This window comes from Kwoniella europaea, chromosome 2 (assembly GCF_036810445.1).
Source record: "Kwoniella europaea PYCC6329 chromosome 2, complete sequence".
NCBI lineage: Eukaryota > Fungi > Basidiomycota > Tremellomycetes > Tremellales > Cryptococcaceae > Kwoniella > Kwoniella europaea.
Window position 1 is genome coordinate 614,978 of NC_089488.1, and position 27,986 is coordinate 642,963.

The 27,986-nt window shown below is 45.0% G+C and overlaps 9 protein-coding genes across 9 annotated transcripts; 4 read left to right on the forward strand and 5 right to left on the reverse strand.

Annotated features, from left to right (window-relative positions):
• Positions 1-4,283: 4,283 nt before the first annotated feature.
• V865_006570 (uncharacterized protein) lies at positions 4,284-6,220 on the forward strand (the record flags this gene model as incomplete). Its single annotated transcript, XM_066230328.1, has 2 exons — positions 4,284-5,221; positions 5,332-6,220. 2 exons carry the CDS (start codon positions 4,284-4,286, stop codon positions 6,218-6,220), a joined length of 1,827 nt encoding a protein of 608 aa, XP_066086425.1.
• Positions 6,221-6,634: 414 nt separating this feature from the next.
• Positions 6,635-9,616, reverse strand: V865_006571 (uncharacterized protein; the record flags this gene model as incomplete). Its single annotated transcript, XM_066230329.1, has 14 exons — positions 6,635-6,664; positions 6,746-6,874; positions 6,940-7,119; positions 7,185-7,258; positions 7,339-7,707; positions 7,760-7,880; positions 7,948-8,119; positions 8,192-8,347; positions 8,428-8,572; positions 8,641-8,775; positions 8,900-8,963; positions 9,041-9,085; positions 9,145-9,198; positions 9,281-9,616. The coding sequence occupies 14 exons, from the start codon at positions 9,614-9,616 to the stop codon at positions 6,635-6,637; spliced, it is 2,010 nt and encodes a 669-aa protein (XP_066086426.1).
• A 1,819-nt stretch (positions 9,617-11,435) lies between these two features.
• On the reverse strand, positions 11,436-13,138 carry V865_006572 (uncharacterized protein; the record flags this gene model as incomplete). Its single annotated transcript, XM_066230330.1, has 5 exons — positions 11,436-11,638; positions 11,727-11,843; positions 11,947-12,390; positions 12,506-12,718; positions 12,871-13,138. 5 exons carry the CDS (start codon positions 13,136-13,138, stop codon positions 11,436-11,438), a joined length of 1,245 nt encoding a protein of 414 aa, XP_066086427.1.
• Positions 13,139-13,651: 513 nt separating this feature from the next.
• V865_006573 (uncharacterized protein) lies at positions 13,652-14,322 on the reverse strand (the record flags this gene model as incomplete). Its single annotated transcript, XM_066230331.1, has 4 exons — positions 13,652-13,763; positions 13,934-13,994; positions 14,072-14,151; positions 14,234-14,322. The coding sequence occupies 4 exons, from the start codon at positions 14,320-14,322 to the stop codon at positions 13,652-13,654; spliced, it is 342 nt and encodes a 113-aa protein (XP_066086428.1).
• A 1,146-nt stretch (positions 14,323-15,468) lies between these two features.
• On the reverse strand, positions 15,469-17,586 carry V865_006574 (ATP-dependent RNA helicase ded1; the record flags this gene model as incomplete). The annotated part of the gene is made up of 3 exons (XM_066230332.1): positions 15,469-16,962; positions 17,028-17,425; positions 17,535-17,586. The coding sequence occupies 3 exons, from the start codon at positions 17,584-17,586 to the stop codon at positions 15,469-15,471; spliced, it is 1,944 nt and encodes a 647-aa protein (XP_066086429.1).
• A 632-nt stretch (positions 17,587-18,218) lies between these two features.
• Positions 18,219-19,260, forward strand: V865_006575 (uncharacterized protein; the record flags this gene model as incomplete). The annotated part of the gene is made up of 5 exons (XM_066230333.1): positions 18,219-18,221; positions 18,288-18,303; positions 18,437-18,652; positions 18,920-19,064; positions 19,209-19,260. 5 exons carry the CDS (start codon positions 18,219-18,221, stop codon positions 19,258-19,260), a joined length of 432 nt encoding a protein of 143 aa, XP_066086430.1.
• Positions 19,261-20,022: 762 nt separating this feature from the next.
• Positions 20,023-22,115, reverse strand: V865_006576 (uncharacterized protein; the record flags this gene model as incomplete). Its single annotated transcript, XM_066230334.1, has 4 exons — positions 20,023-21,570; positions 21,646-21,745; positions 21,819-21,874; positions 21,945-22,115. 4 exons carry the CDS (start codon positions 22,113-22,115, stop codon positions 20,023-20,025), a joined length of 1,875 nt encoding a protein of 624 aa, XP_066086431.1.
• Positions 22,116-22,571: 456 nt separating this feature from the next.
• V865_006577 (uncharacterized protein) lies at positions 22,572-23,300 on the forward strand (the record flags this gene model as incomplete). Its single annotated transcript, XM_066230335.1, has 4 exons — positions 22,572-22,628; positions 22,847-22,917; positions 23,050-23,149; positions 23,265-23,300. 4 exons carry the CDS (start codon positions 22,572-22,574, stop codon positions 23,298-23,300), a joined length of 264 nt encoding a protein of 87 aa, XP_066086432.1.
• A 563-nt stretch (positions 23,301-23,863) lies between these two features.
• V865_006578 (uncharacterized protein) lies at positions 23,864-27,915 on the forward strand (the record flags this gene model as incomplete). Its single annotated transcript, XM_066230336.1, has 3 exons — positions 23,864-23,947; positions 24,031-24,865; positions 24,944-27,915. The coding sequence occupies 3 exons, from the start codon at positions 23,864-23,866 to the stop codon at positions 27,913-27,915; spliced, it is 3,891 nt and encodes a 1,296-aa protein (XP_066086433.1).
• Between the last annotated feature and the right edge of the window lie 71 nt (positions 27,916-27,986).

The following is a 27,986-nucleotide window of genomic DNA, read 5'->3' on the forward strand; positions in this document are numbered from 1 at the left end:
CCCACAATCCGATTCTCTATGGAAAGAAGTCCAATCAAAGTTCTTCACCTGGATCCTCGGGCTGAACATTAGCAGACCCTAGTGTCCAGTCTGCCGGAACAAACGGGATACCATGGGATGTACATAAGCTTTCCAGGTATGTGATCCTTGCGTTACTTGCTGTGAGCTGGGTCTTTAGGGACCGGTTTTTCCTTTCCAAATGCTCCATTTTATCTTTCTTGCGCTGTTGAAATGCTTTCTGGGCAACCAGGTCTGTAAACGTTAGGTAGTCACCGGTTGAATTTCACGTATGATAATCATACCATTCTGTACATACTTTGGTGCCTTCTCCTCTGCTTAGCATTTAAGCTTACATTGACCGAAGACTCCTGCTGTGTGATTACGATATCATACAATATCATCAACTATGAAGTTTCAAGAGCGTTTTCACCTTGTGATTTGACACCCTTCATAACTCACTTGTGTTTGTTCTGCCTCTGGTTCAGCTCTGCTTGATGGTGTATCAGTCCAAACATCAGCTGAGGCACTGTCAAATCCGACAGAATCATTCATATGTCTGTCAACATGACCAGAGGAGGGGTGAGTATACATATATGGACGTGTTGCATTATAAGATGTCCCAGCTGTCTGAGGGCTGTAGGCAGACTGGGACTGAGAAGGATAGCCTGTCCACGCAAGGTACGGTCCTCCATGCGTTGGAATCCAATGCGGGTCCTCAACGGAGCCAGCATTGTAGTGAAATCGATGAAAGTCCTCTGAGCCGTATCCGCCTTGATCCATGATTCAGACAGAATCCGACTATGTTATAGAAGTAGTCAGTCTCAAAGATACGAGGGGTCAATATGTATGTATATTGTCGTGCGGAGAGCAGATAAAAATAGTGAAAGAGATGATCGTTGTGGATGCTGCCGTTCGTTCTCCGACGTTCCTTGCTTTGTCATTCTGAGGACCTGCCCTCATCAGCTGAAAGGTGAGTCATACTTCTAATGTATCATGTTCCAGGCCTGCTCATCATCTTCTCCTTCTGTTCTCCCAACCTTCTGGCACTGACTCGTTTCTAGTGTCGTTAACGTATCAGGCCAAAGCTGTACTACATGTATCTACCTGCTCGATGACTCACCCTGATTCTCATTTGCAATCCGAGATGACTTGTCATAAAATGCACCCCCATGCACAGCACACAATATCTGCAATTCAGCTGTCCAGCGCACACTGACGCTCTGATCACCGCCCCGTTCATGCATGACCCTACTGACTGATGTTCAAGGCAGAGTATGGCATCACTCCTGCCTTCTGTTCGCCGTTCAGAGACCATCTTTCGTATTCGCCCCCAGAAAGATTAGAGATCGTTTCCAAATAGAAATCCTGTCTAAGGCAGCCTTGTAGTTGGTTTCACTTGCCTCAAGGTTGCTCGTCAGAAGTTCATGATCGTTCTTTTTACGTTGTCGATGTGCTCGTCCATTCACCAGTACTGCAGCAAAATTTCGACGAACAGACGGACGTTAGTGGCGGTCACGTACATACATATCGTTGTGTTTCTCCGCACTCACGCTGGGGTCTTATCTTGTCTTTTGAGGACATGTCGGCCACATTGGTGGTTGTCAATTCTTTCTATCCCTAAAAGTACAGTTTAATGTCAGTACTGAAAAAGCTCAAGATCCAACTCATCCCACTCCACACGGTGTGCTGATGTTTCTGATGTACTCGTACTGGATTCAGCTATACTCACAGGCTGTCGTCCCCCTTTTCTTCCATTCGAGACCGGCTCCTCCGATCTCGAATCATTTACGTCAGAGAGTCGTTCCGGCTCCGTCGTTGGAGGTGCAAGGGTATCGGTGTTCCCCCCAGACTCCCTGGATCGTCGAGGAATTTCAGGGTTATACTCGTGAGGTGTACCATCGGGGCGGCTATTCCAAAGTTGCCAATTTCGACGATAACCGTCTGAGCTGGTGACGTTGTGATCTCCTGGAACGGATTAGATACCGGCTCGTGTGTCTGTTGAGGAACATGTTCTGCAGGCTCTGTTGACCAAGAATGGTATGATTGAGTGGCATAGGCTAAGCTAAGGAAGGCGCTGGATGTCAGGATCATCCTCGTATCCCGGAATATGAGGGAAAGCATGTCTGAACGATTCGTTTGGATCCATTTCTTGAATCGACTGGTAGTCATAGCAAGGTAGTGGATGTATTGCAGATGTAGCAAGACTCTGTACCGCCTAGGAGACGTTCGAAAGGCTGGCGAAAGAAGGGGGACCAACTTCCACCAAGCCCTCTATATGCAAGTACAATACAGTGCAATGTATTTGAAGGATGATATGGGCAGACCGACATGATGTTATCCTTTGTGAGCACAGACGTTGAAAGGGTTATAGAGTTTCACAATACGTTTTATGGGTTCTCTATGATAACACCAATCCTTATAGCAATTATATGCAAGATTCCTAGCTCCTTTCGGGGAGAACTACTATCAAGCACCTCACTCGAGCCACCAAAATCCCACGGAGGACACTCTATACCAGAATCTCTACAAATGCTCTCTAAAAATTCGATCCGCTTCATCGCATTCCTTAATTGGGCAGTGCGAGTTTTCAGTTGGCTAGTTAGCAGAGCTGTGTGCTCTTTCTGACGGTTTCGAAATGCTCTTTGAGCGTTTCTTACTGTGTTGACTTCTGATTAGTCATATATCATCTCATCCAGATTTCATCTCACCTTGCTTCCTGCGTTTATCCCTAGAAGAGTGGGAAGCTTCAGAGTCTGTTTGTTTCTATGGTATCTCTTCTATCAGCTGAAAATCCTGGATGTTCAGGTGTCATACCTGAACTAACCCCTTGGTCGGCCTGCTCGACTTTCACCAATTGCAACTGTCGTGAAAGACACCTCGTTGAAATCATCAGATCGCACAGATGTAGGAGGAAAGCGTTCCATAGCACCTTGCACTTCCCATTGTGGAAATTCAGACTGGTCATCTTCGCGTGAAAATTTAGTGTTGTTGGGCCAGTAATGGTCTGCATGGAGGCTTTCTTGATTACCTGAAGGAGGGAATACACATTCGGGTTGAGCGGAATAGAAATAAGGATCGTCAGTTAAGCAAGAGTTGAGCTGAGTCGCCAGATAGGTTGAGGGATCCGGGAAGGACCGTCTATCCCCGGAATCAGATACCTCCTGAAGGTAGAATTTAAGATAATATAGATTTGCATCTTGTGGGTCCATGATCTTGAGGGCTTGCAATCGCTGCAGCTATGAAGCGGGCAATTGAATGTGTGGGATAAGATGATAGGTGCATTGAGTCATAAAAGTAACGCTATTTGAGCTACTAGGTCTTAAGTGAAAGAGTTGTGCCGCGCTCATCGGAAGTAGGAGAAAGTTCGAGGATGACCTGATTCTCCTTTGTAACATCCCAAAAGGCAGCCAATGAGGACTAAAGAGAGACCATACGCTTCTGCGGCTCGACATTAAAGGAGGATCTCCTTTATGGTCGATCTGTCGAATCCTTCAGAGCTGTACAAGTTGGTCATTGCTGAATGCCCAGGTCAGCATTCCTAAGTGACCATGGAGCTGCTCTGTTTGTGTACCACCTCGCTAGAAATTTTGCTGATGGCTTGATGATCAAAAGAAGCTGGAGACGGAATGGATACAGTTCACCACACCGCCTCGCCACATCTGCCCATCGATGTGCCACACTCGGAAATAGACCATTCAATCTGAAGGACGCGCTTGTTCGGTTCCTGGACCATGCTCATGCTGCCTTTTGACGCGGATTATCCCTCATCAGTAGTCATTGCTCGAGATGATAGAAGACATTTCATAGATAGATACAGCTACGAGCTGGCCAAGACCATCTGATCGTTACTCTTTAGATCACCAGACCGACCTGGCAGTCGACATCAACGAATCCTGAAAGCAGTGCTAGGAACTCCTCGTCCGATCCCACCGCAGATCAGATCACCAACCGCCATATCTTCTAGATCCTGGAGCACAGACAGATCTTCCTGCTCGCCTATCCCTATCCCCACACGACTATAGATAGTACTCCGTTGTACTTTGCGTGATCGAGCTACAATAGGTAGCTCGTGAGCACCTGACAAAATTTCCTGTACGTGATGATCGTTCTACTCTTCTTTTTCTATACTCTTATCGTATGCCACACACCTCAGGTCATTAGTATATTGTGCTTGACCAAAAGCTAATATATATTTACTTGCAGCCTCGCCTATCTTCCCCAACTTGGGGATCGGTGAATCTCGTCGACGACGTCCTCTATCACCTACTACCAACTCGCCCAGCATGCCCACTCCTTCCACCCCATCCATCACCTTTACTCCTCATACTCAGCGATTGGCCATCCGAGCCGCCTTGGCCTTCTTCGGAATCTTGGTCATTCGAGCACTGTTCTTCTCTTCGTCTTCGCCATCAGAGGAGATCCAATCGCATGGTGTTTTTGAGAGGGTATTGATGAATGACAAATACCTCGACGTATCGAAATATCCTTTCCTGCAATCAAGACAAGGTAGAGATGATCGACCAGATATGTTTGATCAGGAAGTTTCAGAAGGTTTATTAGATTTTTGGACTAGGTTCCAGAAACCTTTCATCACTGGAAAGGACACTGCTCATTTGGATACTCAAGTGATGAGAACGGTGATAGATGATCTACTACAATTCAACGGGTGGGTAGCATCAGCTTGTCCAACATTGGTCAGACCTTTTGGACAAAACAGTAGAGATGATCATTATGAAGATCTGGCTTCGAAAGACCATCTTTACTACATCGCTATCGTTATCCACTCCGCAGACCATTTCTTAGTGGATCAATTGGCAATCATCGTTCAATTAGCAAGAAGATTAGGTACAAGGAATTTATTCGTCTCGATGTTAGATCAAGCTTCGACCGATTCCACTCCTACTCTAGCAGATCTCTGCGAAGCGGTCATGACTATCTTAGGTATAGCATTTAGAATCAGAAGAGTTCCACCTATGACTGTTGATCCGGCGGCCACTTATTACCCATTAGAAGAAGCGGAGGCTAGAAATTTGGCTTTGGAGCCTTTACATGAACTCTGGCATAGAAGATCGATCAAGTTCCACAGAGTAGTCTGGTTGAAAGGTTTCACATGTCCCAATGATGTTTTGGAAAGTTTGAGGGTTAGTGAGGCAAACAATGCGGCGATGGTTTGTGGAATGGATTGGGCAGAACATAATGGGTTCTTCATCTTCTCTGATCGGTGAGTTATTTACCCTGCATATCTCACAGTGACCCTCCTACAAGCTATCTCTTCACGTGCAAAGTGGTCAAGTTGGTGTTGATACTAACATGATTGAATCACCATGCCAGATGGAGAACTCGAGATATCGAAGGTAACCTCTTCCGACAAGCCAAATCCAACTCTAAACCCGAAGCAGGTCCACCACGAGATAAGACAGGTACCGAGCGATTCACCCACCATTTACCATTCCAAGTATATTGTTGTGAATCCGGTACTCACGTAGTTGATCCTGAACAATCATATTATCGAGATATCCACTATCGAGCATCGCCCTTATCGCACAATTTGTCCACTACGCAAGAACAACCTAATTGGGATCCCGAAATGGCCTGTATGGATTCTACGCAGATGTGGTTCTGTCGGGATCTATGGACGGACGCTGCTAGAGGTGGTTTGAAAGGCGGTAAGAAGGGTCATCAGAAATTGAATGGAGCACACAAAAGGGATTTATCTGAACATTTCGATGTTCACCAACGCGATTTGGGACTGGAAGCTGAATCTGCTGTTCAGTTGGGTAAGAGGGATGAACCGAAAGTCGAAGAACGTGCTGAAGGAGGTAAAGAAGATGAAGATTCAGGTACGGATGTAGATGCAATGGCTGAAGATGCTGCCAACCCTGCACCAGAACCTTTAAAACCCCAAGAACTTCCTGCTTCAGCTTTCCTCATTCCCAACTCTGCTTTTACCCCTGCTAGAATATTGGTCAACCCCCGATGTATCACCACCTACGGCGGCGTGTCACATACTCAATTGGCACTGGATCTGTTTGGTGGACCGCACGGAGATGATCCAGCTCATGATTCAGGTAATTACGTATTAGAAGATTGGGCTGGTCCACCAGATTCATTCGTGTGTCAGGAAATGAGGACGACAGGTGGTAGAACAGCACCGAAATCTCAAAGAAGAGTCGGATTCTTATTGCAGAATGAGGTGAGTCATATTTACATTTTCATCTAAAACAATTTATTCATCATATGCAATCGTACTAATCTTGAAATGTTGGTTTTCTGTAGGTCGGAATTTAGAATGTTAGTGTATATAGATAGAATCATGAAGACATTTATGGATGGAGTCTTGGATTTCATACAGTCATACAGTATAAGAAACATAAAACGCCTAAAAGATACAATTGCCTCATAACGAACTTTGCATGATTATATATCTTATATCTTGGGATGCAATTTTTATATTTTTGTGTCTTGCTTGAAACCGTAACTTTGGTATTTCAAATGATGATCATATCCGAAGGATTGCGCAAATATATGGGTTCATGAGGATTATTATGTCTACTATATTATATAAGTATGTCTTTATGATATGTGCGAATGATGAAATGAATACAAGTAATAATGATTAGATGATAATTACAGATTATATAGATCCTCCCACAGATTCCATTGTCTATAGATACGACAATTCGCAATCGTCAGCAAGAAGAAACTCCTTCAACATTTTCTACGTCAGAAAAAAGTGTCGACTCACAAATGGACTCGCTACGGCCCCATCTAAGATTGCTAACTCATCCTCACTAAAGCCCAAACGGGGTACGATCAATATCCGGAGAGGTACAAGCAACATGATTATAATTGGGAATCCTATCGCTGCCATTGTCTACATCACACAAACCCGTACATTAGCAATGCCGCTTCAAATATGAAGGAGGGATATTGACTCACCTGCGTGATGGCGAACGTAGCGCCAAATCCGATCAATTCGATTATAGTGAACCAAAGTATCCTGCTCTTTCGAACATTATGCAATGGTTCGGATGGACTTGTAGCCCTTTTATCTTTTATCAGATAAAGAATTTTAGCTGTTACTCCTGATGTCAACAGTGCGTCGGATCCCATATACCACTATACCAATCAAAGTATGAGCCAGAGCTCTAGTCATTCAGTATGGATTTATCAGGTGGACTTACGAATAATCCCGCTAAAACTCCTTTGGGAATTAACCCTAGGACATGCTCGAACGGTTTAGTCATGAGTATCAGACCTGTGAGCGGCGACCAATCCGTCAGTCCGTTGATCCAGCGTATATCATATTCAAATAGTTTTGGAAGAAGGTGCACTCACATAAACATCCTTGAGCGAGATTCGATACCCTCTGTTCCACCACGGCAACAGGTACTTCCCTTCGGTCTTCATCCTTCTTCGTGTTCCTCGTTATGATATCCTCGCCCTTGGTGGGGTTACCTCTCCGACGAATCTCGCTTGCGGGAATACTCGTTCTTCTTTTCAAACCGTTCTGTTCTGCCTTACTGAGGTTATTACCATTGCCATTCTCCATTTCTCCCAACTGTATATCCGTTTGAGTTTCTCGTCGGTCCAATGAAGACCTTTCCGGTGTAGGTGAGATGGCAGTGGTGGACGAAGTAGCGGAATCATCCTCGTAGCCCATGACCACCAACGAAGCGGTATGTAAAGGAGCTTGAGGGATCAAACCTGATTCATGACATGTTAGCTGCTTTCCATAAAGACTACAAATGCAGCTTACCATTGGGAGCTGGTATGCCCAGTAAACCAGCTATGAATGTTGTTATTCCCAATAGGAAGAAATCCCAATGAAATCCTGGTGGTTTCCGTAGAGGATACTCTGAGCCTTGAGCAATCAACGACTGATCCAAGGGCAATATCAGCTTTTGCTTGAGTGGACAAATCTGAAGAGAAAGCTAAAACACCCACAGATACGTTCGCATCGAAGTAGAACAGTATGAATAGTACAAAACCGAACGGTAAGGCGATTCCCACCCATTTACCCTCTAATTGCCAGAACCTAACGAGCCAAGGCCGATCACTTGCAGGTTGGAACGAAGTCGGCGTGGTGGGAAGAGTCATACCATCTTCTAATACATATCTGATTCCACCAGGAGCGATACACTCAGTTGATGTTCTCAAGAATAGTAAGAGAAAATTGAAGAACACTCACTGATCGAACCTACCCCAATATGCTAGACCAGTCATAGCGATGATGGTAATTGGCATACCATAATCCGCACAAAACCTTCGAAAGTGTTTATTTATATAGCCTGATTTCGCTACTGAGTTGAAATAGTGTGGTAAGACAAGAGTGAGGATCGCTAGGCTGCATATACACCATACAAGAACGATCAGCCTTAAATGTATTCCGGAAGTTTTGATTTGCAATCAAGGACTATCGCTCACATTATACCCAAGAAGGCGCTTGGTGTTGAGGTTTGGCCGAACTGCCGTGTGACCACTTGTATCCCATACTGAACATATACAGCTGCAACGTAGAACCCGAATGTATCGCATGAGAATCGAGTGACATATCTGAGACCTTGGACAGCTACCACCGACAAGGACACAACGATATGAGCAATGCCGGAAGCATATAGATACGGATGACAGGCTTACCATTCATGACGGCCGCTACCCAATGAAATATCGCTGCCCATAGGTACGTCCAACCGATAAAATGAAGATAATTGGGTCCATTCTGTTTGTTCTCAAATATATCGTATATGGTCTTATTGAAGACCGTTATGGGACCTGGACGAGTAGTTCAGTAAGCTTGATTTCTCTCTCACGAGGCGTGCTGACTATGAAGGCAGTATACCTCCTCAAAACATTCGAAGATCACTGGACAATGGTTCACGAAGGCGTATCAACTTACCCGTCACTCCAGATATCAATAACGGTTGACCACCCAAGAAAGAAGCGACAAAAGCAGCCATGAACTGTTGGTTTGCAGGACGACAATATAAGCAACTTTACTGGATCGGAAGCGGTATACGAGTGGGTTTCGGTTACTCACAGAAGATAGCAAAACTTCCTGTACACCATATTGACCTGTAGTTTCCTTGTTGACAGTGTCCTGTTAGCTGATTGCGCATCACATCGGATAGCGTTTTAGCTCACTATGAGATCTAAAGAGAATGCTAAGCCCGGCAAGACGTTTGCGAAGAATATGAACTGTGTTTATCATTACCATTAGCTTTTCCCTCTCCCGATGGTCTGGCTACAGGCAAGTCAAGAGGGGAAGAAGTAGACGTACCCATGTGGAAGGTATAACTCTATAGTTCCAAGCATCCGTCCAATCGCTTATATACCAAGGTATCCTATTCCTTATATCATTGTACATCCCGTACCCTAATCTGACCCTCCACCATTTCCTCTTCCGTTTCCCCTTTTCATCGTCATCTTCCCTCGGAGCATGGGAGGTAGTACGATACGGTGTGATTGGTGATGTGGTAGAATGTAAGAGTGTTAGAGGAGGTTCAGGTGGGTTGGTAGGTGGGATAGGTCTAGGACGGGACATGGAAGGAGATAAAGGTGGGAGGTGGTGACTGGTAGAGGAATGTGATGGACGCCGATGATGGGTTGATGTCATTTTTGCTGTGTTACCGATGTAAATATGCCGCTGTATGCTTCATGATATAGCTTGGTCTGAGTGAAGTAGGCTGACTGATCAGATAGAGTGACTACCTTATATCAATTGAGATGAGATGAAGCCAAGATAAGATGTTCAAAATGTCCATCCAAAATAAACATTTCATTTCGATTGATCGTGAACATGTGATTTGAGGTGCTCCTCACCATGGAACAGGGTCTGCGCGATCGAATACCGGATATTTCATAGGGTGACATACCATTCATTCGTCTATCATTTATCGTCACCATTGGGACAACATGATGCTGATTTGGATATGCATCAGACAAGGTATCGCCAGCTAGTAGTCGATTTGTTAAACCAATATAATTCACGGAACCAGCGGAATTTGATTAGTCTTAAGGCTCTTCTCAATGAGATCCTTTCAGGTAGGAGGTGGTGGTACCTCGAGAAAAACCTACAAGAGCTTCCGAGTGATTCTCCGTTACTGTATTATATGTCAATGGATCTACTGACTTCTCAGGTATAAGATAGGAGAATCATATCATTTGGTGTCGTTGTTGCTCTTCTAGGCAATATGTCATTCTTTGTCGGAAAGAAGCTCTAGGACACAATTTATACTGAATATCGCAATTACTGTACAAGTTCTGGATAATAAAGGTAGGCCGGTATTTGTTGATTGTAACCTCTCATCCCGTTTGTAACCTGTTGATCTTATATAAGCTGTTCAATGACGAGTCTTCGCCAATGTGATTCATCACTTTATCCCTTAGAATTATTATCCTTTATTCGTTTCTACCATAAGGTAGCTTCATAGCACGGAATGAACAGCACAAATACCAATACTAGCAACGATCAAGCTCAAATACCCTCCCAATTCCAATTCGATGCTGAAGAATTCTTGAGGGCAGCAACCCCGCGTATTACTATGTTGATGTGAACTCTTATCTTCAGTCGTCAGGTGAGTAGTCATGCATCATGATTAAGCCGACTAATACAAGATGCATGTGGGCTGTTTCAGCCACCGAAGGAACTGTCCCATCTTCGTCATCAACAACATGGACTCCCCACGCCGACGAGGGTAGCAAAGTAAGTAAGACTTACGAAAGCTTGCCAAAGCAGAAAGAAGAAGCTTTACAAGCATATACCGAATTATGTAAATCTACTGGGACAGAGGTGAGGAAAGAATATTCCTTTTTCTCAACAACGTCATAAAGTCCTTTTTATTACAGTAACAATATACAATATAATTTATGAGATATCTTACGGTCTATGATGTATTTTTATCCTCTAGATCGATCCTGCAATTGATAAATTTAGGTGGGAAGGCAATAAATGTTCCGGTAAGTCAAATGGGATTTTCCTAGTTACCCTGCCAAGTGTCTGCATACAGTCATTCTAACCAAAGTTGTTCGCTCTCCGCGGGTTGGAATACCTGCATCATAGATAATCCCTCAAACAACGCTTTGGCCCAAAGGAATTTTGTAATCAGACAACAACTGGGAATTATCGAAAGTGCCAGCACCATTTTGAGGAAATAAGGTAGTCGAGCATCCAAAGATGCGTAGACTAGGTTTTGATGACTTTTCCCCCTTCACTCACTGGGGGGTAAAATTCACACAGGCATCATGCAGTGTGTGTATAGGAAATGACAGCTTGAGGTATCAGATTGATTCTTTCATTTCTTCACAGTCACAGTTGTTTCAAGCTACAAAGTACATTATATTTTTTACGCCTAGTCTTCTTCTTCTTTTTCTGATATCCCAATACACTTCTTTATCATGCCTCTGCATTGTTTGAGCCTGCCCGAATAGCCAGATCAAAGTTCACCACCTTGATCAGTATTGACCAATACATATCTATATCTCGGTTCACCCTTCTTAAACGAAATCAACGCTTTGTTAATATCGTCCATACTGTATTTTTGAATCCAAGGTTTGATGTTATGCTCCTTGGCAAAGTTCAACATACGAGTCATGACTGATGGTGAACCAATAGCTGATCCGGCGATCATTGCATTACCTACAACATTGTTCGAGATGTTGGTCAGAGTGAACTTCCTAGAGAAAACAAAAAAGCAGTGAATAAAGTAGAAACATCATCGACTTACTTCCAATTAAAGGGAAGATAGGTACTTCAACTGGATTAGGGATAAGTCCAATGAAGCAAAATATACCCTCGACTTTTAAGATCGGAATATAATCGGCCAAAGGGAAATTGGAGGGGTCTACAGACACAGCCGGAAGGGTTCACAATCAGTATCAGATCAAACCTGAGAGAAATGATTGGAAAGGGTCTTCAATATAAGTAATCCAGCAGGAAATGCTCACTCGCCGCACAAATGACCAAATCAAAGTATCGAGTGTACTCCCCAAAAGCCTTTTTCAAATCATCTCCAGTAGCCACATACTTATCAGCACCCAACTTGATGGCATCCTCCTTCTTCGATTCCGTTCGAGAAATCGCTGTAACCTCCGCACCCATAGCTTTGGCAAATTGGATTCCCATATGACCCAATCCTCCTACGCCGACTATGCCAACTTTCTTTCCAAGACCGATCTTGAATCTTTCCAATGGGGAATAAATGGTCACTCCTCCACACATCAATGGTCCAGCTATATCTAGATCCAACCCTGAGGGAATGGGAGTAGCAAAATTACTTGGACCTCGCCAGTATTTTGCGAATCCACCTTTGGAAGGTGCGTTGGTGGCTTTGCCTCGATGGTAAGTTGAGTTGAATGCTACAGTTGATTTTAAACAGGCTTGTTCGTTCTCTTAATCACACAATACAGCAAATTACCTCATATATGATCAGCAAACTCAGCAACACTACAATACCGACCATCTCCTTGTTTTTTCATCATGATTATGTTCAGAGACAATACTCACCAGTCTTACATTCATGACACTCCCTACAGCAATCAGATTGCCACCCCACTCCAACATGATCACCGACTGTAAGATTATTCTCAATGTTGTTTCCTACTTTGATCACTTGACCGATAATCTCATGTCCGCAAATAGTATCAGGTTGAAGTGGTTCCTCATCACCGGCGAGTGCCATTACGTCCGTTCCGCAAATACCACAATAGAGCACCTTAACTGGACAACCAGGTCAATCCGATCAGCTTAATGTTCCTTCGCGCGACACAGCATGACAGGGAAAACCAATATGCTCATACAGTATACTCAGAAAGGCTAGAACTTGGTCGAAGAGATAATCTCTTTTCCTTGTTCGGTAAAGTTAGACTCACTTTCCACATCATCTTCATCCCAAGGTTTAAGCGCATACTCCTTATATACCAAATTACCCTTCCCTTCCAGCGCTTGATCATCTACCGCCACCCATCCTTTATAGGTGATTTTCTCGATGGAATCACCATCAGCATGCTCATCATGAACGGTAGTGGCGGTTTTGGTAAGATCCTCAGTGATGATCATACCATCTACTACGCCGTTGGAGTTGTTCTTGTCGTGGATGTCTTTGGTACTCTTATGATCTTGGTGTTGGACGGAATCCATTATGAGTCGAGTCAATTGATGTGCAATCCTTTCAGTGTGGATTGAGCTGAAGTGAGATGAAGAAGAAGAAAAAGAAGGTCATTCCCACAGACACATATATACGCTGCATGTTTTGGTATACGGCATGTATCGTAGAGTGTTTTGATTCTCACAGGATTGTAGACGTCAATCAGTACTCGTATACCTTATACGGTATCAGAGATAAGAGATAACGACGGTGTTTCACTTGAGCGCAACTGTGGGAACCTGATAGCTGCTGAGTTATCATAGGCTTAAATGCACTGATGGACTCAGTCTTCTCTGGGCTTACATGGCTCATGAGCGAAGCATGGTGATATCAATCTTGGTTCGTAAGAGGAGACATGGAACCAAGTTCAGATTGCGCAGGTGACACAGTGTACGTACATTTGATTCATCTTGATACTGTACAAGATACGATCGCTTTCACTACAATGGAAGGTTCATTGCAATCTCTTCATTCCATTCCCCTTACGATCGTCTTGAGCTAAGATCCTAGATGGACGGAGCACCAACCCTCAATCCATCAATCTTACCAACGTAGAAAGCGACTCTACCTCCAACCTTTTCTTCTGCACCTGTCCCAGCCTTGGGTTTGGGATAGAACCTATATATGAGGTTTCTGTCAGCCAACTCATCCCGTTCTTCGTTATCAAGCAAGACCCATGGATTAAGTCTATATGCTGATTCATTATGCAAAACTGGGTCCGCTATCGTAACCCATATTGTATGATTTGTACTGTGTGGTATAGACTGCAGAATGGATCGTCCACTCACCATGCGATATCCTTAATGATCTTCCCATCATCATCCTTATAATTGAAATAACTCGCTACGCCTATCATATATCACAAGCAATATGATCTCGTCAGCTCGACTATCTTTATGTGATTACTAATCAGCATTCAGACTGACCTTTCCACGGACAAGTAGTATGAGTCTCACTTTCCTCGTACCTCGATCTATCAATCAATGCGGCTTCTTTGAAATACCAGCTGGACAGATGACGCATCGCTCAGCCATGCTACTACAGTGGAGAAAGGTGAATGTCAAAGCGAGGATATGAATCACACTCACTTGCCTTCCACCTGATGTAAATCCGATGTCATAGCCTTTGCCAATATCTTGTCATGGAGGAAAACAGCTGTTTGTTGATCTGCTGACATTTTGTTTTGTTTAAAGTGCGTTGTGATGCGATGGATGTCTGATGTGGGAGAAAAGTAAAAAGAAAGAAGATGCAGACCGATTGATTGATTCACTTGTATACATGCACTCGTCATCATACTCTCACCCCCACTTTCCTATGATCCCATTCCTCTACTTGAGATCAGTTACTTGATCGGTGATCGCACATGGTGTGACTCAGCTGATTCATCGCGATTAGATAAGACGTCATACTCCGATCAAATCTCTCATGGTGGAGGTGAATCATTCAAAGTATACATGTATACACAGACAGAATACATGCATTCATATCTATCAAATATCATTCTCTCTCCTTCTCTCTCTACTACGGCTAGAATCCATGATTGGCACTTGTAAGGATTACGTCAAACATCCTTCTATTAATGCAGGATGTTAAAAGTAATATAATATAATATAATATAATATCTCAGACTGACGAAAGACCAAAGACCTCAGATAGTCCCAAAATATCTCATCTAAGCTAAATTGTCCATCGCTCCCATTTGGAGATTCTCTTTGCTTTGTTCGTCATTCTAAAATCGTAAAGTATCGTAATGTGCCGTGCCATAATGAGAGAACCGGAAATGTTGACAATTGATTGATCGATTGAATGCCTTGTGTGGGGTATATAATGGAAATGCCTCGATACCGTCTAATTGATACAAGCTTTGTGTTTTGCGTTCTGATCTATTGTAGTCTCTCCATCTATTTTGAGTGTTAGTATATATGCGAGGGTATATATATTGCTGTTGTTTGAACGTCCATGATTTTCTATGTTGAATCTATTGATTTTGTTTATGCGTCCAGCGCTATTGTATGCGATGCAAAGACGCTAAGAAAAAGCGGACGTCGGGAGAAGAGAAAGAGACCTTGATGAGAACGCGATTTTGTTTGATTGTTGGCTTGGGAAAGACGGTAGAAAGGCGTAATTGTTGGGAATAAGGAACTGAGCCGAGAAGCGAAAAACGAAGAAGCAACAGCTGGAAATGAGATTATTTGACAGAAAACATAGGTGGAAGCGAGATCGAGCGATTTCTTATTCACATGGAAAGGTTGATGAAATGAGACGGAACCGGGTATATTATCGATTGACCTCGCTTGAGATGAGGCCCGATCGCAATAGTGGTTTACCACCAACTGGCACCGCCAGAGGCAGCAGCGGGTGGGAAACCACCACCACCACCACCGCCGTAACCTCCATAACCACCTCCGTAGCTGTTACCACCTCGAGGGGCACCACCACCGAATCCACCACCACCTTGTCTTACATCTCTTCCACCCATTCTTCCACCACCACCACCACCGCCTCGTCCTCGTCCACCTCGTCCGCCAAATCCACCGAAGGACCTTTCGGAGCTAACGTCGACGAGCCATTGAGGAACGACTTGGTTGGCTTCTTTGAGGAGATCGATAAGTTCTCGGGAGATGTTCAAGTTTTGTCTGTTGAAGAAGGCAGTGGAAGTACCAGTGTTACCTGCTCGACCAGTTCGACCAATTCGGTGGGTGTATTCGGCAACGTCAGTAGGAAGGTCATAAAGGATGACGTGGGTGACGTTAGGGATATCCAAACCTCGAGCAGCGACAGCAGTAGCAACGAGGATAGGAGCCCGACCGGTTCTGAAAGCGTGGAGAGCAGCTTCTCGTTCCCGTTGAGTTCGATCACCGTGGATGGAAGTGGCGTTGTGTCGTTGATTTTGCAAGAAGTCACATAGACTGTCGGCCATTCTCTTAGTCTCTACGAAGACCAAGATCAAACCTCCAGATTGCTCAGCAAGCAACAAGTCGAGAAGCAATGATCGTTTGTCGGCATCGTCGACGTATTCAATTCGTTGAGTGATGTTCTCAGAGGTGGAACCAACTCGACCGACGGAAAGGAAGATGTAGTCTTTGAGGAAAGATCGAGCGAGCATTTGGATTTCTTTGGGGAAAGTGGCAGAGAACATGAGGGTTTGTCTGTCCATTACTCCGGGCATATCTTCACCTTCGACGATTTGTCTGATTTGAGGCTCGAAACCCATATCGAGCATTCGATCAGCTTCATCAAGGACGAGATACTTGACGTTGGCAAGCGAGATTTTACCTCGCTCAATCAAGTCGACCAGTCGACCGGGAGTGGCTGAGAGGAGATCACATCCTCGGTCAAGAGCTCGGATTTGTTGACCAATGTCGGCACCACCGTAGACAACGGCAGGTCGAGCCCATGATCGGTAGGCGAACTTTCTAGCTTCGTCGTGGATTTGAGATACCAATTCTCGGGTAGGAGCAAGCACAAGGGCAGTTGGGTAGGCCTTTCTTCGGTTGTTGTACCCACCTCCGTAGCTGTTGTCAGGGGGAGGAGCGATGGGACCGTAGGTGAACATGGCTGAGAGGATAGGGAAAAGGAAACCACCAGTCTTTCCTGAACCGGTTTGGGCACAAGCCATCAAGTCTCTTCCACCAGCAACAATGGGGAGAGAGTATTTCTGAACAGGAGTGGGGGTGGTGTATCGAGCGGATTGAATGTTCTCGAGAAGTACAGGGTCGATAGGGGGGTTGGTGAATTCGGTGACGGGTTCAGGAACTCCAGTACCAGTAGCCTCAACGGGGATATCGGCGTATTTGTCGAAGTTGATACCAGTAGACTAAGTGGAAAACAGGAATTAGCTAATGCTTTCTACAGTCAAGAGGAAGTAAGGAGGCCGCTTACTTGGTGGACACCATCACCAACTTCACCGAAGAGTTCTTTCTCCAATCTTGGGTTTCTAGCACCAAGGACGTGTTCACCATTCTTCCAACTTCCGAAACCTGGAGCACCACCGCCAAAAGATCGAGGTTCGGCAGGGCCTCTTCTTGGTGCGCCCCATCCGCCATCTTCGGATCTTGGTGCACTGGCAGGAGGGAAAGCGCCACCTCTAGCAGCGGAAGGAGCGTACGATCCTCTCGATTGAGGAGGGGTAGTGGCGGGAGTGGGTAATCCGGTAGGGGATTGGTGGTAATCCGGACCAGCGGATGCAGGACCATTGTTGAATTGAGGTACGGGAGGTCCTCTGTTCCTCATATGAGGTGGAACGTAAGCGGGTCGCTCGGGGTTGAGCTTCATACCGCCTGAAAGGAAAGGAAGTAAAGGAAGGAAGGGTTAGTCAGCGGCGAATTTTCAGTACAATGCAAAAGCTATGATTTGATGCTTGGCTGATCATGAATATGAGCAACTCACTGTTGAACTTGGCTTCGAGGCCATTCAAACCGTTAACAGGACCAGTTGTCATATTGATATAAGATTTTGTTTTTTGCTTTGCTTTCTTGGTGTAAGTTGATAGATAAGCGTCTTTGAATTGTAATCGATTCTTTGCCTTTTTCTTTCTATATTGGCTTTTCTAGATCTCTAATGCAATGGCTATCAGAGAATGTAAGAAAAGAGTGTGTGAGATAAAGAAAGAAGGGGTGTATATGTAAGTATAAATGTAAACTTCTATGAAGAAGAGAGAGGTGTTTTGGAGGAAGGATGGAGGAGGGAAGAGGGAAGAGATGCAAGTGAAAATCTTTTTTTATGTATGGTGTGGTGGTGGCGAATTTGGATTTGGATTTGAATTGGAATTGGAATTGAAAATAGAAAATACCAAAGAGAACAATGGGAGACACATGGCTGAGTACGAAATATCCTGGGATAAAATGAGATAAATTCGTGCGATTATATTTGTATTTGGACGCGTCTTGTATCCTGTCGCGTGGCAATGCGATCAATGCGTTTCAGGTTGACTTTTGAGTTGTACTTTGACTTTTGAATAGGGAAAGCCAACAACAACAACATACAACCATACAACCCATCATCGTTATAGAAACAACATCAATATCATCATACCACAATCCTCACCGCTAACATCAATCGTGATCAACCAATATGGTAAGTATATTCAGCTTACTTGGCTGGGAAAGTGCTTATAGCTGATGATACTTACCTCATATGCAGTCAGGTAACAACGCAGGTCGGTGCTTTGTGCTCTTCTCTCATGATGAAAACAAAATACTGATGGATGAACGAATGACAATTGCCACCTCATCCACAATCACACCATACGACTTGATGATAATACCATAATGCATCATGCGAATAAACAGAATACAGAGAAGCATTCGCCTTATTCGACAAAAAGGGAACAGGTCAAGTACCCAAAGAATCATTGGGTGAATTGTTGAGATCACTGGGACAGAACCCTACTCAAGCGGAGGTACAGGGTTTGGAACAGGGGTTACAGGGGGGTAGTACTTTTGGATATGAAGAGTTTTTGAATGTTTTGAATAGGCCTGATGGGTGGAAGCCTGCGGGGACGGCGGGTGAGTTTCCCTTCACGGTAGTGATTACTTTAGCTACGGCAGTTCGGGGTGGGATGGGGGCGGTGTTTATACAAGGGTGGGAGGGTCGGGACAGTTTACATACGGGTGGGAGGGTGGGATAGATTATATCATACGACTATCATATACTATCTTACTATCCTATCACTCAAATATACTACCAACCCATCCCTTGTGTTTATGCCATCACTCCAACCTGACCTATTACTCTGAGCTTGAACTCGTGCTTATCATCTTTATCCCGCATAGACGAATTCATCAAGGGATTCCAAGTGTTCGACAAATCTGGAAACGGATTCATCGGTGCAGGGGAATTACGATATGTCCTTACTCAACTCGGTGAGAAAATGTCAGATGAGGAGGTTGACGAGTTGTTGAAAGGGTTCCCCGTACAGTGAGTTTAGTTTAACAAGATTACCGCCAAAAAAAACATATGTATAATGGTGTATATCAACACGACACCTATTCATGTCTGGAAGGATTTCATAAAGATATGATCAAGCTAATGATTGATTCTTGTTCATTGAACGTAACATAGAGACGGTCAAATCAATTATCACTCTTTCGTACGATCCATCCTCGCTCAATAAGCAGATCAACACAACCCGCTCGTCACTTGACATTTGTTATTGGACACTTGTCAGTCGGAGCAGTTCTGGTGTGCAAGGGATAGTCTGAGTGAGGTGACGGAATTGATTTGATTGTTTTTGGTGACCGGTTCAATATAACGTTTCATGACGATTTCTATCTTTTTTATCATTAATTTCTACTTGTTTTGACAGTATGAATATATCTTCTTACCCTACTCTACTCAAATGACCGATCCAATAAGATATCATCCCAGCACGGCTGTTTCTCATGAGTGAACGATCTATTCGCTCTCAGCAGATGTACCATATGAACCTTATGGTATCTCAAAGTTCAGCCTTTCAACGCTTGAAGATGATCGAACCATCTTTACTATCTTTTAGATTCCACGTACAAAAAACATCCCATGAACATTTGCTCTTTCGACTAACGCTATAGAACACATGCCATCACGGCGTTAAATAAACCAGCACATTATGGATATACGCATACATGTCCGTTTCCGTATGGTATGATATGGTATGATAACGATATGAGATGATACAATATCAATACAATTATATACAGTAAAATACAATTAACCGTTTTGCACGTAGATACCAAAATAAGCCGAAAGTGTAACAAAGGTGAATGGCGAAATTATGAAAATCGAAATGAGATCAAAATGAGATATGAAGCCAAAAAAGCAACAAAAGCGACAAAAACAATCTACACCAATGTCAATAACAGAAAAAACAGACAAGCCCCAATTGAAGAAAAACCCCTTATCCAAACTCAGCCATCAACCTCTCAAACTCATCACCTCCCATACCCATCCCTTCCAAACCTGCATCCGTAAAGTTGAAATCTGACATGTCGATCTCGCCAAATTCACCTCCTCCTACTCCATCGACATTGAATCCTTGATTGATATCTGCGTTTGCGGTCGAGGTATCGGGAAGTGAGAAATCCGGTTGGAAGAGTTGTTGGTCGAATGATAGTTGTGGTTGGGACAGTGATTCTAATTGAGGTTGAGCCTCAGGTTGACGTTGTGATTGTGATTGTGATTCCGGTTGAGGTTGAGGTTGTGGTTGTTCGGGGTTAGAAGATTGAGATTGAGGCTGTACTTGTGTTTCATCAGTTGGTTGGACACTTGACTGCGATTGATCGGGAGGATTATCCACTGGAGGAGGCATTTGAGTCTCATTGAGCTTGGATTCATTCTGACCATCGGCAGGGCCACCGTCAGATACAGCTACTTGAGTGGGATTTCCTGTATTCGGCTGTTCGTTCGAAATCTGTACATTGTTCTGATTTTGAACTTGATTTTCCGACGATTGCTCCTTCTGGATTTCAAGATTACCATTATTGTCGGCATTCACCACCGATGTCGATTGGTTAACCTCGTTGTTACCTTCCAAAAGACTTTCCAGACCTTCCAAACTATTGTTCAGAGCGGAATCTTCCTTGACCAACCCGCTGATATCTGCATTGACATTATTATTACCATTACCTATTTGATTCTCGGGTAATGTAGGTGGTTGTTCATTCGCGAACAACCCGGCCAAAGCTGAGAAATCAGCTTCTCCATCTAATCCACCAGTGGTTGTAACGCCATTTAGAGCGGATGTGAAATCAATTTCCATCGGTTGTAGCGGTTGCTGCTGTCCTTGTGATCCATCTTGCTGATGTTGGCTGTTGGAAGGTGGTAAGCCCGTATCTAATCCTAACGAAGCGAAGATCTCATTCCCATTCTGCTGATTTTGGGCATCGTTATTCGTAATCGAGTCAGGAATAGGAAGAGGTTGGGAAGTAGTGGTAGTATCGAATGAATTCCCATTGATGAGAGCTGTGAGTTCATCCAATCCCAATGATGAATAGTCCAATCCACCATCTACTTGTGGATGTGGTCGCGGTTGACTCTCGATAGGTGGAGGAGGTTGTATCAAACCTGTCTGAGAAACAGGTAGGACTTGGTTTTCGGAAGGAAGTTGTTGTTGGTCATTCTTAATTTCTTTCGTAGTGATGGTATCTTCTCCGTTTTGATTCGCCTGTACTGGGACAGATTCTTCCCTCTTTACGGCGGATGCATCTTCACCAGACTTGTCTAAGACTGGAGCTTGAATTTGAGATTGATCGACAACCACCTCTTCTGGCTTGTCCGGTGAGATGGTAGATAAGACAGGTATATAATCGCCTACGATCGACAAGTTGATAGGTGTGGGTAATTCCATGGTCTTTGGTGGGATAGCGTTAGATGCCAGTCTAGTTATCGCTTCGAGCGTTGACGAGGGTTTATTGGGAGATGTAGGAGGTTTTTCACCGGATTGAGCCTATAACGATATGCATGAGTGTCAACGTTCTTTTGTCTTCATCTCGATCAAGGACTTGCCGTGGACTGAACATACCATGGACCATTCAACATGTCTTCGTATGCCTTCGTACGTCCTCCATGTAGTCTCAAGTCGGTCCATCATATGTGTAGGTACTTTCTGGTAATTCAAACCCCTGTAAATGGACCACCCCGATGATTAATCAGCAAGTGCCAGTACGCGCTCGTTCAGGGAAGCATTCCACTTACAGCCTCTTACAGAATGATTGATGCTGGAATACCAATGCAGCTTGAATCAAGACTTCCTACAACCATCAATTTTACATCAGTTCATTCGTTCATTCGATCCTTGCTTCCAAGTCAACTAAAAATTACCTTGTAAAGCTTCTCCATCCTGCTCATCTGCTCCGCAATCCACTCTTGACCAATGCCATCTTTCATAGACCCATCACCGTCCATATCAACATTCTTCAATCGCTTGACATCCCTTTCATCCGCGTCGGATGGTCTCGGTCGTTTACGGCCTTCAGGTGAGGGTTGTGACATGTTGTGATCGATGATGGAATGACATCAAGCGAGGATAATCAGGAGTAGAATGCAATTGAGATCGACCTAGTGCATTTCCCTGATATGGTTACGAGTGTTAGCAAGCATCGAGTTCAAGTGTCACCGACAATGGTAGCTGTAGTATACTGCGTGATACAGAGCGGAGATGCTGAGATAGAGTTACAATGCATCCGGACCGAATGGCATTGATGGGATCATCAGTTCGTGGCATAGGCCCTGGAGAAACAAGTCCACGTCATGCCACCCGGTCAGCGGGATCAAATACGATGAGATAGATGTTCGGGTTTAACTGGTAAGCATACGGATACCATCCAGTACTAGTCGTAGTGCTGTGAGAACCTCACCCCCACCCATCCATCACTTGATCTCAACATTCCTCAACTACCTTGACTTTCTCACTTCACCGACACAAACCAGACACATAACATAGTCAGTATGTCCGTACTCAGAACTACCTCAACCGCTAGACTCATCGCTCTCAGAGCCCCTGCCGTGAGTTGACAGCCGACCATTCTGATTCATTCCCTGCTGTCAGACCGCTCCTCATCATATTGGAAGACCATCTCATCCTAATCTCACAGCCCTGTCCTTGCCGACCATGACATACATGCTGACTTTTACTCTATGATATTTCATATGTTATCCTGTACATCGACAATTCTTTGTTTCAATGTCAAAATCCGTTTCGCCATTCTGAAAACCACAATCAGCCCATGTTCGTCCGAAACTACTCTCCGGACACTCGAGCTGAGGGTGCTACCGCTTCTTCCACTTCTTTCAAGTGAGTATCTCTGTTGTCATCCAAAACTACCATTCCATTCGATGCTGGCAAAGATACCTCAGTCATTCCTTCATGACGCATCACCGAAATCGTTGAAAAGAAATTAGCTAAACGTATATATCCCACCAATAGAGAACGAGAACAAGCTTCCGAGACAAAGTACATCAAAGAGCACGAAGCTGCCAAACTCAAGGCTGCCCAAGAGAAGCTCGCTCAAGCTCAAGCCGAAGTTGTGAGTTGTGGATGTTTCATTTGTCTGCCTTGGAATCCTCCATCCGCCAATCAGATCAGATGGCTTGTTCATCGATTTTCGATTGTTGCTGACTGAGAGTACCGCGATATCATAGGACAAGCAACAAAAGATCGTTGATGGACAAAAGTAAATATGACATTGTCTGTTCGTATATGACATTCGGAAGGAAAATCAATGAGGAACGTGGAAAGAACGAAGAAAGAGGAAAAAACAAACCAGATCAGTAATCATTTTCGAATGCATTGGATGATTGAAGTGTCAACGTTCTCCTGATGTGCACTGCGATGCTGGCTCTGTACCGTGTATCTGATTCGATAGCTTGCATCTATATGTATGCAGTGTGTGATCGCTGTTGATACTGTGGTTGTGAGGACTATGAGGGAGTGAGTCTAAGGGATTAAGCATATGAGAACGAGTACGAGATGACGGGAATTTATGACGCACTTTGATGGAAATTCATCCTTCAACCTCTTATACATGCTGTGCTTGGCTTTCACCATTAATCAGCCATTCTTCAATATACAACACAAGATACAGTCCGCAAGTATCATAACTCACACTACTGAGCCTAGCACAAGTCAAGATCATGCATACTCAAGGACACTAGAACTCGTTATACGGACAATCGACATCACATCGTCTCGATCAAACCGATGGACCTCGAATATTACACAATCAAGTTGAAGTTGAGAGATGAACACAGGTCGTATAGGTGCAGCTACTCCGGCCGCTGCTACTGGGAGGAGAAGAGATGAACCCAGTGGGTCCAGGGGCAATGTGAGTGCTTCACCCATTACAGCCCTCTTAGTCGACAACAACTTTTTGAGTGACTGATATGTATTCTCTTCGACATGGTATAGACTCCTGCTGGAGGTAAGTTGGATACACCTTTTCAGCTTTTCTACTTATGGGAATATCTACTCACAAATAATCCTTCTCCAGGTGTCCGAGCAAAGCCACGCAAGAAACCTAAACCATCTTCCTCACCTACACCTCGAGTCGGACCCATCCCAGCTCCCTACCTCGCCTTGGCTCCTACGCCCATATCATCTCTATCGGCATCTACCATCGACCAACTCGCAGCTACTGCAGCCACCACATCTTCCAACTTGATATTACCATCATCATACGTGCGTTCATCTCAGGAAAGACGCAATAGGTCAACACCGAACTTGAACACTGCTGGAGAAAGGGAGGAAGAAGCTGGACCATCTAGTAGACCAGCTAACAGCAGACAGCAGCAGCAGAAATACGTCACTTCACTCTTATCTCCTCCGACCATCATTCCAGGTGGAACATCTTCTACACCCCGTATACAATCTACTCAACCACAGGCTCCACCCAATACCAGGCGTAGGTCAGGTGAAAGAGCAAGAGAGGGTATAAGCACGAGACGATCTCAAGAGAGGCTGAGGGAGTTGGTAATTGGTAATCCAAGTTTGACATCTCTAGGACAGTTGGGTCAGATACTCGAATCTGGACATTTGCCTGAAGAGACAAACGAAGAGAGCGATTTGGCTCGAGCTCAACAGGATGTGCAAGCACAAGCGCAAAGAAGACGAAGGAGGATAGTGAGAGGAGATACCGCTGAGACCAGTGGTGTCAGGAGGAGATTAACAGTCAGCTCGAGGGAGGAAGGGAGAGCACTCGGCCTGGCTAGGGGAGCTAGTATGAGGAGAACAAATGTTTGGGATGGTAAGTCTCCTTCTCCATCTTTCATGACCAAAAAACTATTTGTTGCGTTCGACTACTAATGTAGAGTGTATGAAATAGATATTCCGGAAGCTGGCGAACCACCACCGCCTTTCCCATTCCCTACGCCATCTACTGCACGTCTACCTCCTGCATTCGGTACGACCCCTGGTACCGCCAACCCACCTCAATCTTCACCCGATGAAAGGCCGCGATCGCCACCTCCTTCATTCGAAATAGCCATTGGGCTTTCTACTGCTCCCTCCCCAGCAATTCCAACTTCTTCGTCGACCCCGTCCACCCCACGGGCAGAAGCTCAACGTCCGATCCTGACGGTATCCACCAGCATACCACAAGTTAATGAACCCGATTCCGCGGATCCTACGGAAGAATCACCTTCCTCGACGCACTATGCCTCCGCGCCTTCGTCGCCTACGCACACAGTGATAGGCTTTGAGGACATACGGGCGTCTGAAAGGACCAAAAGGGAGGAAAGGGATGATAGGAAGGCATGGAATGATGATTTGTTGGCTGGATATACACTCGAAGAAAGAGTCAGGAGAGAGATGGAGAGGAGGAAAGGGAGGGAAGCGATCAAGCGCAATGGTGAGGACGAGGTAGGTAGCGAAGGGAGTGAAGAGACGGAAGGAGTGGAAGTATTGGTCCTAGACGAATTTCCTACAGAGCCGGAATCGAATGGTCCCACGGGCACCGAAGATATACACGATGCGGACAGGCCCTCGTCGAGATTGGATGAAAATCTAGAGTACAAGCCTGAAACATCAATTCCTCGCGCTGGAGAAGTAAACCCGGTCATCACGAATGATCATGGTCTATCATCCGAGCACACACAACTGATGAAAGACGAGACGAATGTATCAGATGAAAAGCTCAACAATCCTTCCGCCGTTTCACTCTCCACGTCTGACAAAGACAAGGTGCCAAATATCCCAGCACGGTCAAGTGACGCTGCGAGTATTTCAACATCGGGCGTCTCTTCCGACAACCAGTCTGCGATACAGCAAAGCGAAGAAGGGAGTTCCAGCAAGATGGAAACAGCAGCTCAAGCTGTATCTCCGGAAAAGACCGTGGAGGATTCGCTCAAAGTACAAGCGCCACCCGTCCAGGCGATCATAGCCGAACCTGCTGCCCCGACCACCACTCCTCTTCTTCCAGCCTCTCAAGAAGGAGTACAGGACCAGAGCAATACAATCAAGACGCCTAAGCGCAGAAAACCGACCCGAAGCTCAACGGTTGAAACCGAATCATCACCCAACGCATCCTCGTCATTGAACGTGAAGAGACTATCGGTACCCGAGTTCAGTCCATTCCGACCGCAGCTCGATCGAGCTCTTTCCCATGAACCTTTATTCAGTAAGCATGGCTGGAATGGCAGTCCTGAGCTTGAATCTTCTGCTCATCTGGGTACCATACTTGGCAACGATCAGGCTCCGGAGAATATCAGCGAACGACCTATCGACCAAGCTGTTAGAACTGCTTTACCATCAAAGTCTTCTTTACCTCCCAGTCGCGAAGCTGCACTGAAAAGACGAAATCTCGAATCGAAATCACCTAAACCAGACTTGCCCCCCTCTGCTTCAATCAGTCTACCCAAACCCAAGACGAAAGTGAAGATATTTGAACAAAAACCTATATCAGGTCCTTTGATCAATTTCGATACTCCCTCTCCCTCACCTCCCAATTCTGTAATATCGACCGCTCAGGTTGATCAAAGAGAGAGACCATTTTCCTCTGATATATCGGCCTTGGCAGCTTCGAGTGCTGAGCTATTGACGTTACTGGAACTGCAAGATCAGATCTTCGAACGAAATGACGGAGAACCAATAGCCGAAAGCTCGGCTCAAGGAGCTGCCAGGATGGCTAGGAAGCCTCCTCCTCCACCGCCGAAGAGAAAGATAAATCCAGGGGTAATAAGGAGGGTACCACCGCCTTTATCTAAAGGTCAAGAGCAATCTCCGCCAGCGAAGAACAATCTTCAGGAAGCATCTTCACCTAGTGTCGAGTCTGGACGTCCGGCTATAGCGCCTCGTCGAGCACCTCCACCAATTCCACCTCGCTTGAACCTCATACCCAAACAACCACCGCCACTACCTCCTCGTGTCAACCCCGACCGCGATAAGCCCTCACATACAACGCCCATGTCTCCATCAGCAGAATCCGACGATACCATCAAAGCTTCCTCGCCTATTATAGCTCCTCGACCCAGCCTGACTGGCCAAAGTCCAGGGCACGTCAGGCCTAAGGGACCTAGACCTCGACCTCCCCCGCCGAGAGCCAGGCAAACTAGCTGGTTCAAGGGATTTTCGCCTTTCGCTTCTCGTCCTGCTGAAATAAATCTCGAGTCAGCCAATCCAGCTACTACAGATACGGTATCAGAGATTCCATTGCCGAACAGACCAAATAACGATAGGGCTCAATCTGATTTCCCGCATTTGGTCTCACCTGTAGAGGCAGAGGCTAAGCAAGAAGAGAGGGAGAGGGTCATTGAAAGATCCTCATCAGCCATGAATCTTGGTGCTTCAGAGTCTAGCCCTTCAGATACCAACTCCGTTCGTCAACCAGAATCACCTGTCCAACCTCAGGCGTCCTTGCCTTTATCGGACGTAGGTCAGTCTAGTGGTGAAGCAGAGGAAGTAAGGAGAGAATGGACAGATTTGGATTTACTCGTATCTCGTATTCAGGATTTACCTTCGGATCAAACAGGCGTTTATGAAGGATATTCACAGATCAGTCAATTCTTAGGACCATCCAAATCACAAGCTGCCACTCCTGCAGCCCTTGCAAATTTATTGCCCGGTTTGATCAATGTGGATTCACGGAGAACTACTCCTCAGGGGAAAGTCAAATTGAAATTATCACTTTTGGGTTTACGAGTAACGAAGTGTGGAATTTGTCTGTCGCAATTCAAAGCTGGAGAAAAAGGGGTGATGTTACCTATGTGTTCTCATGTAGGACATGAGAGTTGTGCGAGGAGATGGTTCAGGGAGAGAGGAAGTTGTTGGGTTTGTAGGATGGTTTTACCTGAGGAGTAGTAATGAGAGGTGAACCAGGTATGTTCATGGACGTGTTATTATGGTGTATTGTAGATCTAGGGACTTTGTTT